Here is a 15,117-nt window from a genome sequence, read left to right as displayed (position 1 = left end):
GCACATCTGCGAACGCTTTTCCGTCAAAGAAATGCAATTGCTAGACGTGAGATATTGTGGAAGTATGGGGGACACTTACTGCAGGAGTGATATACAACAAATAGTCACATAAAGTACTTAAAATGCTTAAAATAAATAAAAGTGTAAACTGGTCATACATTATAAACCTTATATATCCAAACCGCTCAGCGCCGGCTCGTGGCCTAGCGGTCTGAGGCGCTGGGACTTGTTTAGAAAGTCGCAAGTTCGAATCCCCGAGGGTACATGTATTTTTTTTTTTTGTAAGTTGATTTTTTCGTATGCGGCCGACGTTTTCTGAACTGAGTTCACCATTTTTGGGCCGTAACGTTCACTGCTCCACGAGCGAGATCGCAGAACGCGCGCATACTGACAATGACGCGCTAGCGAGTTCTCGTTGGCGTGCTGTTGCCACAAGCACCGACTGCTTGCGGGCAGTGGGCCCAGGCCTGAATCGGCACACCCTTGGCCTGGTGCGAACTAGCTTTTTACGAACAGACATGAGTGAGGCAAGCTCCGAATATGCGGGAAAAGCGCATGGCATTTGAGAGTCTGCGGTGACGCGGAGGGCGTTTATCCACTGCGTAGGCCTCGTCTAGTGAATTCTACGATTCCAAGCCGCCCTGGGAGGTTTATCTTAGACATTTGACAGCCGACAACATGGCGGAAGCGCGGTACGGCGATAATTGAGAAATCGAGAATGCCCATCCAACAACGCCATCAGATGTCAAGCATGTTTTACAGAACCGAAACCGAAACCGAAGCTTTTGATTGCTAACCTTGGGCATCGTCCAATCACGGTGCCCCCCCCTCCTGACGTCAGCGCCTTTAGTTGGTGCGGCCGCTGCAAACCGCGCATAGTAGTTTTTCTTCTTTCGCGCTTTGTAAAATAATTACCGATTTGTCAACCGGATAAACGATGAATAGTGTGTTAATTTGAGCCAGTCTACACAGTGCAAGCAAAAACGGGAGCTTGACAAATTCACTTCAGCGTCCCTTTAAAGGAGGGAGACAGAGAGGTAGAGTTGGTGGCTGAGAGAGAGGGAAAGTGATTCAACCCATCACTCTCACAAAGACATAATAAGGGGCGCAACAAGATGTATAGCAAAGATGAGAGAGAGGGGGACGGAGCAAAGGAGAGTAGCAGAGAAGGAGGGGAAATGGAGGACGATAGGGGGAGAGAGTGCACTTCAATCCACCACTCTTACCCTGACATCGCAAGGTGCTGAACAAGACGCTTAACAAGGGTGAGAGAGAGAGATGAAGTTAGTGAGGGGGAGAGAGAGAGCAAGTTTCCACCTCCACTTTCACCCAGACATCCCATGGTGTGCAACAAGATGTTCTAACAAAAGTGAGAGAGACGGAGGGGAGAAGCAAGTGGTAGAAAGGGAGTCTGAAGAGAGAGAGAGAGAGCCCACCTCAACCCATCACCGCTCTCACCAAGACGTCACTAGGTGCATGCAACAAGGCGTTCAAACGCCCCTCACCTGAAGGCCCAGAGGGCGCAGGGTCCCCTGGCAGAGCTGCTCACACAACTGCTGCATGGGAGTCAGTGTCAGCAGCGCCGCCGGCCGCACCTCGCAGCTCAGCGACAGGAGCAGCGCACAGGCTGCCAGGCAGACGTCAGCCGGGCTCTGCAAAGGATCATCACCAACATTATGCTACAATTTGAACCTGGCAACAAACACGTTTACACGAGGGAATTTACCCTTTTACATCAAAACACATGTTGGAACCACACACAAATTTTATGGCACCAAAAATATTGTTGCTCCCCAGCACCAAGCTCCTATTCAAAACCGAGATTGGGGACTTCTTTGACAGCAGCTAAATTTGGCTTTCCGTCGTTTTCCCATCTGCCTTATTCTAAATGTCGTATATTCTGTATGCGAAACGTGACCACCAAGGTTGGAGATAATACGTGCAGAAGAAAAAAGGGGCAGTCTTAAGCTAACAAGCCCTGGGAAGTGGAAAGGCTTTTTCGAAACCTCGCATTTGCCGGCAAGGCGTGTTGGGACCACAACAGGTGTTTTGGCAGAAGCTTCAGCGGCATTAGCCTATTTTTTACAGCTAAGCTGTATTGTGCTTGGTCGCGAACAAAACTGCGTGCGCCTATTGGGTCGTGTCGACAAAGAATTGCACCCGCTCGCTCCACACATAGTGTAAAATGCTTTGGCCTAATAGCCTGGCCAAATAAAGTTGTTCTGTCTGTCTGTCGGGTGGCAGCGACTCATCCGAGTCTGATGATTCAGACGACCCGTCGACTGCACAGGCTAGTGCGGACCATGTGCAATCGTAGCAGACGATACGGCAAACGTCCCTGACACCACGGAAACCGTGACGTCACATTCTCCGTCCTGCATTTGAACAGCCGTTTGGTGTGCGACGACCGAATTTGAAACTGATTGGAATAAATGCATTATAATTAATTCTACGCTGGCGGCTGACCGCTTTTGGATTGATTTTTCTAATTACTGGACCACTAGGTATCCCTTACAGCATAACAACTGAAAGCAAGAAATTTAGTGTCAGTACTCCTTTAAATTAGTTCACAGTGAAGTCGTAAATGTTACAGAATTCCTAAGAGCTGCCGAAAATATGGTTACCAAAAACAACTGTATCCCTTGTTTTATCAAAACTATCCCAAAACAAATTCTATACGAACTGATTTAGAATTAATTCCAAGGAAGTTACGCATAAGAGTCTTTATTTGCCCAGTTTATTCACCATACATCACCCAGTATGGTTATCCAACAATGCGGCTTTACAGGTCTTCACAGTAATAAAAGGGCCCTAAACTTTTTTCAGGTGTACCGCTCCATTTCACTGCGATGACCAAAAACATTGCTAATTTCGACAGCAACCTTAGCAGCGCACATTCATTCCACACGACCGTTGATTACGGGAAGAAACACAACACCAAGCTTAGGCGCTCCGATAGCCAGAGAAGTCCCCTTTTCGCAAGATCGACAGCTTCTGCCGAACTCGGCACAAGCGAGACAGGCTCAAAGTTGGGCTCACCGGCTGGAGGATGAACGGCAAAGCGAGCTCAACCAAAAGCTCCGTCGGAGGCGGCGATCCCCGTAGGTAGCCACACAGCGACCGCACGGCTGCCATAAGCTGCACTTGCCTGCACAGCACATGCACCAGAGAACCCTGGCTGTATCTCACCCATACCACTACAACATCAAGCCCAGACAACAAAAAAATTCCTCGGGCACTTCATCATGCCATGAAGACAAAATACTAGTAGTTCAACTTGAAAAAACTAGCGTTTGGTAACTCACTGACCAGGTACATTCCATCCATGACAGACGTTTTCTTCAGGGGGCACATAGGCCTTTGGGACCGAAAAATTGCCCAAAGAAGCATTTTTTTTTAGGTATCACTTTTCTTTTGATTTGCAGTTTTTCCGTATTTTCGATTTCCGTTTTTCAATTTCGTTTTTCCGATTTGCAGTTTTTCCAAAATTCCATACTTGGAACAGTACCACGTACTTATAGAAGACATAGAGGCCCGATTTCAACAACAACAAAAAAAAATAATAATAATAATAATTTTTTATAATTCCCCACTTCACCACGAGTGGTACTGTATGCAGTGATAGTAAATTCTCGAGAGGTACATCCCTGCATGTAGAGCAGCTAGGAAGATCATTTCTTTTGCACTGTGAAGCTGCATGTTTACACCATCCAATAAGGGAAGCAGATTTCGCATTTTGTGTTTCAGTAGTTGTTTAATTAGCGGCATTATTTTTAATTGGTTAGCAGTAGTAGTTCAAACCTAGACGTCACAATTGATGTAAACTTGTATGTGATTGCAAAACAAAAAAACTGCTTCCCACATTTCATTCTCCACAACTCCTCGTGTCTATTCATGCCTTGCTGGTATTCTTTTGTTGAAATGTTTTTTACCTATTGTTCTCAAGAACTATCAAGGAAGATTTCTAATTAACCACATCACATCACACATCAAAACTAATTGGATATTTAAAATCAGCTAAATAAACTAAACAAGGCCATGAAGTTTCATCAACATTGGTTTGAAAGCAAAAAATTGGCCGCGTATCTGCTCCTTTCGTTGCAAATGCCGTCAAAAGACAATAGTCTTTATCGGCTTTTGCGAAGTAAATGCCTCCCTTCGCTTTCCCGCTCACCTCTCATGTTGTTCCTCTTGCGTCGCGCTCCTCCCAAGGTAAAGACGCCAAACTTAAGGTTTGCTTAAATTATTTTAAATTTCCCGCGTTCCACTGCTCCAAACCGGGTGTCTCGATGCGAACGCTGCCGTACGGCGAAGACGCGCGTTAATCGAGGCGCCCTACTTCAACGTTTACAGAACCGCGTTTCCCTACTCCACGTGCGTTGCAAGCAGAACGTGGAACCTATCTAGTGGAACCTTGCGTAACTGTTGCCGGTTGATATGTTAAAATGGCGCCAGAAGCTATAGTGGCGCGGGCGACAGCAGGCGACGGCGGAGTGAGTTTTTCTGCAGTTGATGAAGTATTTAATTTCGCAAAAGTCAAGCATGTTTGATTTTTTTATAAAAGAACACTGAAAATATCACTTCTGTATTGATTTGTTGTCTCATATTTGGGTAATGTCTTGTTCTTCTTCAACAATGTTGACAAGTATGAACATTACACCGGACATAGACGGGTAGATTTAGCTGTGACTATATAAGACTATTGCACAGGCATTGTTTTGCTTTGGCCGGGTGGCTGAATCGAGTCACAGACAGACAGACGGACAGACAGACAGACATACAGACAGACCAAAATTTCTGGGTTTAAGTAGCCCAAGAAAGACTATCGTCTTTAAAAAAAAAAAGTTTTTAAGGCCAGTGTGCCCCTTTAACCCCCCCCCCTTCCTTCCCCCCCCCTCCCCCTCCTCCCAAAAAACGACCAGAAGCGACGTTGAAAAAATTCTCCGCTACAGAGATAAATTATATGGGCAGGGGTGATATATTACGGTCCAGCACTGAAACCATAGTGATCAATGTGTCAAATGCATGTTAGCATTGAGGTGATGCGATCAAATTAAACTAAAGGCCGCACTAAACTTGCCCAGTCCTGTTTCTTGGCAGTAGCTTTCGTCAGCGGTCACCAATCCCACAAACAAGATTCTGTGACGTCATCAAGAAATCGCCAGAAAGTGACTTGGTAGTCGCCACTGCTTGATATGTCTTCCTTTAGCTGTCAGAATTTGCAGATAACAATGGCGCCACTGTTATCGGAACGAAGCAGTCTAATTTATAATGAACTAAGCTTGCATTTTGCCTTCATGGTACCTTTCAACACGGCACAAAGCATGCCCCCTACATCACCCCGCTCGAGAGAGAGGTCAAAGAAAGCATCTCCAGCAGAGCCTGCAGCGGCAACGCTGACATACAAACCACTAGCTCTCTCTCAGAAACTTGGCGTATAACACAGGCAGGTCTGTTTGTGCGAAATGGGCTACTTTGTTCCCGTACGAAGCAGAAGGCAGACTTACACATCCACTGCCTCAACTGCCAAGGCCTTGTCCGCACAGGAAAGCAGCTCCTTCCCTGAAAGGGCCACCTGGCAGAGCCTGCACATACATTCAAACCTCAGTGTAACAAAGTCCAATTTAACCCTTTGAGGGTCGGATTTTTTCATCAAATGCGACCCCCCAGGGTCGATTTTTTTTATTGCTGATTTAAATTCTTCGGATGAATCTATTTCGAGAAAAAATTATCGTAATTTTTTCGGGGTGACCATAAAGTGACAAAAAAATCGTTAGTGTTGCTACATACATGTGGTTTATTCATGAGTAACACAAGAAAAATTCTAAATAAAAACGAGAGAGTAACCTGTAAGTCTGCAACCCTGAAAGGGTTAAGGGGGGACATGGCTCTTAAAACAATTTCTTTTCATTTTTAAGTGAACACTGTGAAACTTGCCAGCCTTGCTGCTTTTTTCCCACTGATTTCAAATGTGCCATTATTTTTTGAGTCAGTCAGTTAGTTACCAAGATAATTATAGATAATTAGCCATTTTTGGTCAAACAATAGACAGAACAGTGTTGGTCATACTGTAATCCTTATAATTTCCAATACTATGAAACCTGGAGAGTGCAATAAGAGAATCGTTTTTTTGATGCACCGCTTGTAGCTAGTTTTACATCTCATTAAACTTTGGTGTTTGAAATGGGCATTCAAATGGGCTCCTTGCCACTGGCGCCACTAGTAGCTGTAAAATTAGTTCTAAGCGGTGCATCAAAAAACTGCTTCTCTTATTGCACTCACCAGGGTCCATAGTATTGGAAAATATAAAGATTACAGTTTTAACATGACTAATTATCCCTAATTATCTTGGAAACTAATTGACCAACTGAAAAAATAGTGGCCTATTTGAAATCCGTGGGAGAAAAGACTGACAAGTTTCACAGAGTTTACTTACAGATTAAAGAGAATAGTTTTAAGAGCCATGTCCCCCCTTAAATGTCGCGGAATCTCAAACTAGCGAAGTAAACTCCGACTTTTACCAACTTTGTTAGTTGAAGTTTTGCTGTATAAAAGTGAGCCTGCTGCAACCGCACTACAACTGAGGTCAAGGTTTTGTAGTTATGGCCATTCGTAGTCTGAACTACTTCCAGGCAGTGGGAAGGCGAGAAGCTTCAGGTTGAAAACGAATGCCTCTATTTAAGCATCAGCTCAGATTCCCACCCGTCACCCGCCACGGTGGCTGAGTGGCTAAGGCGTTGCACTGCTGAGCACGAGGTCGCGGGTTCGATTCCCGGCCGCGGCAGCCGCTTCTCTGATGGTGGCGAAAAGCAAAAACGCCCGTGTGTACGAGATTTCAGCGCACGTCAAAGATCCCCAGGTGGTCAAAATTAATCCGGAGCCCTCCACAACGGCGCGCCTCATCGCCTGCGTTGCGTCAGCGCGTTAAACCCTACAATGAATCAATCAATTTTTAGTAACAGAGGTGCAGTCATAACTCCAGCGTAATGCATTCCCTTAATGCCTTAAAGCGCTTACCTGGTGATAACTTCTTTCACTAGGTGCGGCTCCAAGAGGGAAGATAGCCTTTGCAAAGCCTGGAGGAGGACACACAGGTAGCCGAGTCGACCAGCGGCTGCCGTGCCCATCTTGTACATGCCAAGCTCTGGTTCCAACTGCGTCAGCTTCACAAGTGCACACACAAGGCAAAAACACCATGAACAGATAACCCACACCTCAACCCCCCTTGGTTAATTAACTAACCCAGGATCTGAACTTCGTATGAAAGAGAGAAAAAAAATTAAAGCCATTCCACTCAATGTGAAAGCTATCGGAGGTGCAAAGCAGTGATTCGCCATAATGGGCTGTGGCGCCATTATCCGCTCACTGCTACCACTCCATGTAATTCAAATTTCCCGCCTCCACAGGGCTCGTGCGCCCCTTGCCTGAAACTGCGCCAGCGGGAGTTCTGTCCTTTTCGTGCTTGTCTTTCCTCCCCACGGGCCGGCGTTGCACTGCCACTTTTTTTCATTTACTATTGTAAAAACCAACCGAACGAGCGTTCCCAACGAAATGAACGCGGGCACTGGCGGTTAATTGCGTATATTTTGCCTCAGATGTACCTGCAGTTTTCTTTACGCTAAACAACGGAGAGATGTATGACAAGCGCCAGTGGTTCGCGAGTTTCGAACGCTTATGACTACATAAACCACTCGGCGTTCGAAGCCTCTGGGTTACACTGCGACGATGGAACGCCATGTAGCTCTACTTGGGTACAGCGAGCAAGCTACAACAAGGTGAGCCCTTAAAGTGCTCTGCACTTAAAATGTGTGCAAATCAGCCAAAACAACCGGCAACACGGCCTGCATGTTATGGGCCTTAACACGGCTTGGCACAAATTTGGCAGTCTTTATAACTCACTTCGGTGTCCCTTCACAAAGGTCCAGTGACTGCCCAGACAATCTGCAACTGGATAGAGACAGGACGAGGGAAGGAATGTCCTCACCACCAGCGAGCAGACATCCTTGGGCCGCACTTCGGCCGCTTTGGAGACGAGCGACAGCTGGCGATCGCACAGCTGGTGGCCGCGCCTTTGGAAGCACCGGACCAGCAACTGCGGTACCAGCGCCTGCACCAGCTCCCCGTATGCCTCCCCCGTCTGGGTAACCAGCATCCAGCTCAGCACAATGCCCCATGCCTCCAAGCACACCTGGTACCGCTCCAAGCTCGTCTGCGTGGTAACAACGCGCGGTGGCGAGCGATTTTAAAGGAACACACCACCAATTTTTTGTGGAGTATACACTCTCTATACCAAATGAAAAGGCATCACTTGAAACACTTCGAACAAAAACGGTTTTCCTGGTAGGGCCGTAGAGCATTGCAAAGTGGAATCTTGCGATCTATCAGCCTCAGGTATGCTGCTAAAAGCAGTGCTTCGCAAATATGACAGTGAGCCACATGGTAACATACTTTTAACCGCATGTGAGATGAAAAGAGGTACGTGCTGTATTTAAAAACTTGTTCCCAGCTAAAATACTAATGCAATGCAGCCTCTTCTATTACTTTATGTGGTTTTCCGCCTTCTTGAATTTGATCTAAACAAACATGCGAGACAACACTAGGAGTGCATTTTGTGCCTCAAGCACGAGTAATACATGAACGTTAGATGCACAAACTTGCAACTAACTTTAATAGGAAGAAACACGTTTTTACACGCACAAAAATACCGTATTTACTCGCGTAATGATCACACTTTTTTTTTCCCCAAAAATATGATGCAAATTCACGGGTGCGTTCATTACGCGAGGTAAATTTTTCGCGAGAAAAGTTTCAGCGCTGAAAACTTGTTCCCAGCTAAAATACTAATGCAATGCAGCCTCTTCTATTACTTTATGTGGTTTTCCGCCTTCTTGAATTTGATCTAAACAAACATGCGAGACAACACTAGGAGTGCATTTTGTGCCTCAAGCACGAGTAATACATGAACGTTAGATGCACAAACTTGCAACTAACTTTAATAGGAAGAAACACGTTTTTACACGCACAAAAATACCGTATTTACTCGCGTAATGATCACACTTTTTTTTTCCCCAAAAATATGATGCAAATTCACGGGTGCGTTCATTACGCGAGGTAAATTTTTCGCGAGAAAAGTTTCAGCGCTGAAAACTTGTTCCCAGCTAAAATACTAATGCAATGCAGCCTCTTCTATTACTTTATGTGGTTTTCCGCCTTCTTGAATTTGATCTAAACAAACATGCGAGACAACACTAGGAGTGCATTTTGTGCCTCAAGCACGAGTAATACATGAACGTTAGATGCACAAACTTGCAACTAACTTTAATAGGAAGAAACACGTTTTTACACGCACAAAAATACCGTATTTACTCGCGTAATGATCACACTTTTTTTTTCCCCAAAAATATGATGCAAATTCACGGGTGCGTTCATTACGCGAGGTAAATTTTTCGCGAGAAAAGTTTCAGCGCTGAAAACTTGTTCCCAGCTAAAATACTAATGCAATGCAGCCTCTTCTATTACTTTATGTGGTTTTCCGCCTTCTTGAATTTGATCTAAACAAACATGCGAGACAACACTAGGAGTGCATTTTGTGCCTCAAGCACGAGTAATACATGAACGTTAGATGCACAAACTTGCAACTAACTTTAATAGGAAGAAACACGTTTTTACACGCACAAAAATACCGTATTTACTCGCGTAATGATCACACTTTTTTTTTCCCCAAAAATATGATGCAAATTCACGGGTGCGTTCATTACGCGAGGTAAATTTTTCGCGAGAAAAGTTTCAGCGCTGAAAACTTGTTCCCAGCTAAAATACTAATGCAATGCAGCCTCTTCTATTACTTTATGTGGTTTTCCGCCTTCTTGAATTTGATCTAAACAAACATGCGAGACAACACTAGGAGTGCATTTTGTGCCTCAAGCACGAGTAATACATGAACGTTAGATGCACAAACTTGCAACTAACTTTAATAGGAAGAAACACGTTTTTACACGCACAAAAATACCGTATTTACTCGCGTAATGATCACACTTTTTTTTTCCCCAAAAATATGATGCAAATTCACGGGTGCGTTCATTACGCGAGGTAAATTTTTCGCGAGAAAAGTTTCAGCGCTGAAAACTTGTTCCCAGCTAAAATACTAATGCAATGCAGCCTCTTCTATTACTTTATGTGGTTTTCCGCCTTCTTGAATTTGATCTAAACAAACATGCGAGACAACACTAGGAGTGCATTTTGTGCCTCAAGCACGAGTAATACATGAACGTTAGATGCACAAACTTGCAACTAACTTTAATAGGAAGAAACACGTTTTTACACGCACAAAAATACCGTATTTACTCGCGTAATGATCACACTTTTTTTTTCCCCAAAAATATGATGCAAATTCACGGGTGCGTTCATTACGCGAGGTAAATTTTTCGCGAGAAAAGTTTCAGCGCTGAAAACTTGTTCCCAGCTAAAATACTAATGCAATGCAGCCTCTTCTATTACTTTATGTGGTTTTCCGCCTTCTTGAATTTGATCTAAACAAACATGCGAGACAACACTAGGAGTGCATTTTGTGCCTCAAGCACGAGTAATACATGAACGTTTTTTTCCCCCAAAAATATGATGCAAATTCACGGGTGCGTTCATTACGCGAGGTAAATTTTTCGCGAGAAAAGTTTCAGCGCTGAAAACGCAACTTGCAGGTCAGGATGTTTACGATAAGTCTAATGAACTTAATAAATAGAAATAAAATCATAATAAAAACTCCACCGACCACCCGAATGACCACCGAGTGATGCAAAATGCCGTGTTTTCATTACGGAACGCGCCGGAACGAGTTTGCTGCGAGGTGAGAACAGGTGGACCAATAAGTGGCTGCTGCTGTCACAGTGTGGGACATCAAGACACGGCTGCCGACGCAGCAAGCCGAGCGCGTTTTTTTATATGTCTTGTGAGTGCATTATGTGCATTTAGTGAGAGTTTCTTCCACACCAATAATGAACTCATGCTTGCCGATATCGCTAACATCATCAGGTCCGCGGCAATAACGTAGCCATGTCCGCTTTGAAAGAGGAGGAAGGTAAGGTAAGCACGACCATCGTCATCTAGACTTGGCACACATACGACATATGGCTGCGGCAAGTTTAGGGTGCGACCATTGCGGGGGAAATAAAAAAAAGTCATATTTTGACGACGAACTTCAGGGGTGCGATCATTACGCGAGTGCAATCATTATGCGAGTAAATACGGTAATCACGTCCCCTTACACAGTCTTCTATACGACACTGCTGGGGAACGTGTTCAGACTGTCCGGTCATTAAAGCATCACCTCGGCTTAATTAAAAAGTACACTTCTTTCTCGGTGAGCGTGAGGGAGGGCATACTCACACAATTATCACCGGCACGTGTGATCTCATGTGCCTCAATAAATCTCTTGAGTCCGTCGACTCCTGTGTTTGGCGATAATGCTGCTCTTACATGAGATCACACGGGCCGGTGATAATTGTGTGAGTATGCCTTCCCTCACGCTCACCGAGAAAGAAGTGTACTTTTTAAGCCAAGGTGATGCTTTGTAATGACCGTGCACACGTTCCCCAGCAGTGTCGTGTGGAAGACTGTGTAAGGGGATGTGATTATTTTGGTGTGTGGAAAAACGCGTTTCTTCCTAATAAAGCTAGTTGCAAGTTTGTGCATTGTCTCGTCCTCTTTCTTCGTCTTCGTATAGTTTGCGCACTGAACGTTCAAGCTCGATATACCACCTCACCAAAACCTTTACCTTGTTATACGAGTAACACATCTTTATAACTGCAACTCTCCGTCCACAATTTGCGACTGTCTTTCCACCACTTACTGCTGTCCTTCCACAACTGGCAAACAACTTTCCACCACAATAACAGTCTTTCCACAAGACAATGTCTTTTCCAAGTTTACAGCTCCTCCGCAACTTACAAGTGTAGGGATGGGCGAATATAGATTTTGAGGTTCGAAGCGAATTCGAAGCGAATAGTGATTTGGTCGAATAATTTCGAATCGAATAGTTCGAATAGTGCACATTGCAAATCACAAAGACAAATGAGCAACTTGTGACCTGACTAATGTACACATTTTTTTCTATTAATTAGAACTCACGTAGGCACAGCATTGTGTAAAACTATTACCAGTTGAACATTTATTGCAAAATCTTACACACAGCTTTCCTTTGCTGTATTCACAAGTTTTCATGAAGAAATGCCTGTTGCGTCACATGCTCTAGGTGCAGCAGTTTCCGCCGGCTGCTCATTCACAAGTTTAAGCGCCGCCTAGAAGCTCCGCTAAAAAAAGAAGTATTGTAGCCACTAGTATCCTCGGCCGTAGCCAAGCAAAGCGCAAGTGGCTGGCCGCCATTTTGAATAGGCTCGCTTAGTGCGGCGTACTGCCGCGCTGTGCGAGCCTATTCAAAATGGCGGCACGCCTATTCAAAATGGCGGCCTGTACAAGTCTGCTGGCTTCGTGCCGCTATGTTCGGAGCGGTGTCGTTTCAGTGCCGCCTTTTTTTTTTTAACTTAAGTGTGCTGGCGGCCGAGAGCTTCGTCGAACCTCTAGGCAAGGCAGCAACTCGGCAGTGCCGGCACTGATAATAGAAATGTCCGCGTCGGTGGGTCTTGAGCCAAGCCTGGGGTAACTCTCGGAAAGCTTGACCGAAAAGCTTGGCTTTTAGCTGCCTATTCGGGAGCATCGAATAATTCGAAAATATTGAATACCTGCATTCGGATCGAAGCGAATAACGAATAGAGAGCTATTCGATCGAATATTCGACAATACCGAATATTCGCCCATCCCTATACAAGTGTCTTTCCACAGCTAATAGCCATCTTTCCACAACTCACAACCGCCAGAGCAGTCCTCATGCCATGCTTTACCAAGCGGTTACGTGCTGAGCGCTCAAAGGGTATGGTATGCAAGAGTAAAAAATGGCCGCGTATCTGCTCCTTTCGTTGAAAATGTCGACGAAAGACGATAGTCGATTGGCGCCCCTGCCAAGTAAATGCCTCCCTTCCCTTTCCCGCTCACCTCTCATGCTGTTCCTCTCCCGTCTCGCTCCTCCCAAGGCAAACATGGTAGAGGTTTGCTCCAGTCAATTTAAATTTACCACGTTCCATGGGTCCAAGTCGGGTGCCTTGATGCCAGTGCTGCCGCACGGGAGACGCGTGTGAATCGAGGCATCCTACTACATTCATTGAACCACGTTGCCCTGCTCTACATGCATTCCAAGCGGAACGTGAAAACTATCTAGCAGAACCTTTCGTTACTTTTGCCGTTTGATTTGTTAAATGCCACCAGGAGCTATAGTTGCATGGGCAACAGCAGGCGACAGTTTTCCGCAGTTGATGTAGTATTTCATTTGCTATCGCAAAAAAGCAAGCATCTGTGAATTTTTTAATAAAGGAACACTGCAAATATCACTTGTGTATTGAGTTTCTGCCTTACATTTGCGTAATGTCCTGTTCTTGTTCAGCAATGTTGACAAGTATGATCACTGACAACTGACTTAGACGTTTAGATTTGGCTGTGGGTATATAAGACTATTGAGCAGATTTTGTTTCACTTTGGCCGTGTGGCTGAATCGAGTCACAGACAGACAGACAGACCAAAATTTCTGCGGTTAAGTAGCCCAAGAAAGACTGTCGTCTTTAAAAAGTTTACGGTTCGCCCACCTCTTGGAAGGTGCGGTCAAACAGGAGTCGAAGCAGCTGCGGGAGCTCGGCACTTCCGTTCCCAGGCCGAGACAGGTACACGTTCACAAACAGGCGCACAAACTCCGTCAACTTGTCCAGGTAGCTGCAGGGAGGGAATGCACACGCATGCTCAGACTCATTAGTGCGGAGTGGCAAGAGAAGCCAGCGACTCCAGCGCGCGTGTTTGTAAATGGTAGCACAAGCAGGGGGGGCCATAACCCAGAAACAGGATGATCAGCATCCTCCGCTTTGTATGCTGCAAGAGGAACTGCACCGACACGCGTTTATTTCAAAAGTGATGTCCCCAGAAACAAAGTAGGCACCATCCCACGGCACGGTTCAGTAAGGCACGCTGATAATGTGCAGACACATCCCTTGTATGCTTAGCTGAGCTTGAACCCTTCTCTCCCACCTTCATTGTCTTTTGCCCTCATCAGCCTTTCTTCGTTGCCTGTTATTTCTGGTACGGCAGCAGCAATTCGCGGCACGGAACCGAGCTTCCGTTTGCTACAACCAGATGGTGACAGCATCTAAAGCTTGAGAAATCCCTTTCCCAGATGGAAGAACATGTGAATGGGTTTCATATTTCAGGTACAGCGACTAGTCAGCCCCTCAGTAACTACTGTACTTGTACCATCGGTGCAAGCGCTGTTTAAATGATGAAACAATGGCCCCGACCTGCCCCTCTCCCCTGTTTTGACCTGTCATCCTTTGCTGTGGGAGTGGTCTGAAGCGCTGTGATGGCCAGCCGAAGCAGCAGCTGCAGACAGTCAAACCCGAGGTCGGCGGCTGCGGCACGGGACAGGGCTTCGCACAGACAGGTCAGCGAAAGCACTGCCTCCTCTGAAATCCCCGCCTGCAGGAAGCATCAAGGGGGGACACTGCTCTTAAAACAGCTTCCTTTAATTTTTAATTGAACTTTGTGAAACTTGTCAATCTTGCTGCCTTTTTTCCACTGACTTTAAATATGCCATTATTTTTTGAGTCAGCAAATTAGTTCCCAAGATAATCAGAGATAATTACTCATTTTTAGAGGAACGATAGACAAAACTGTGTGAGCCACAAAACTGTAATCCTTATATTTTCTAATACTTTAAACCCTGGTAGATAATCGGTTTCCTGATGCCCCGCTTGGAACTAATTTTACAGCTCATTAAATCTTGGCGGCACCAGTGGAAAGGAACCATTTCGAATGCCCATTTCGAACACCAAAGTTTCACCAGGGTTCATAGTACTGAAAAATATAAAGATTACAGTTTTATGACTATCACTGTTTTATCTGTTGTTCCTCCAAAAATGACTAATTACCTCTAATTATCTCAGTAACTAATTTACTTACTCAAAAAATAATGACATCCTTGAAATCAGTGGAAAAAGGGCAGCAAGACTGGCAAGTTTCACAGAGTTT

The 15,117-nt window shown here is 45.2% G+C and overlaps 1 protein-coding gene across 3 annotated transcripts in view; it reads right to left on the bottom strand.

Annotated features, from left to right (window-relative positions):
* LOC144138416 (exportin-6-like) overlaps nucleotides 1-15,117 on the bottom strand; it is a 44,946-nt gene that overhangs the window by 15,325 nt on the left and 14,504 nt on the right. For all 3 annotated transcript variants that reach the window (XM_077670688.1, XM_077670687.1, XM_077670686.1), the window contains exons 7-13: nucleotides 14,411-14,565; nucleotides 13,689-13,812; nucleotides 7,985-8,209; nucleotides 7,018-7,163; nucleotides 5,508-5,585; nucleotides 3,040-3,148; nucleotides 1,506-1,652 (exon numbers count right to left, since the gene is read on the bottom strand). In XM_077670688.1, coding sequence (XP_077526814.1) covers nucleotides 1,506-1,652; nucleotides 3,040-3,148; nucleotides 5,508-5,585; nucleotides 7,018-7,163; nucleotides 7,985-8,209; nucleotides 13,689-13,812; nucleotides 14,411-14,565 — 984 coding nt within the window. The remainder of the gene's footprint in view (nucleotides 1-1,505; nucleotides 1,653-3,039; nucleotides 3,149-5,507; nucleotides 5,586-7,017; nucleotides 7,164-7,984; nucleotides 8,210-13,688; nucleotides 13,813-14,410; nucleotides 14,566-15,117) is intronic.

The sequence above is a fragment of the Haemaphysalis longicornis genome, unplaced genomic scaffold, assembly GCF_048455015.1.
Source record: "Haemaphysalis longicornis isolate Haplotype H1 unplaced genomic scaffold, Haemaphysalis longicornis Haplotype H1 scaffold_5, whole genome shotgun sequence".
Taxonomy (NCBI): Eukaryota; Metazoa; Arthropoda; class Arachnida; order Ixodida; family Ixodidae; genus Haemaphysalis; species Haemaphysalis longicornis.
The sequence above is the reverse complement of the archived record's forward strand: the minus strand, read 5'-3'. Positions and strand labels throughout refer to the sequence as shown.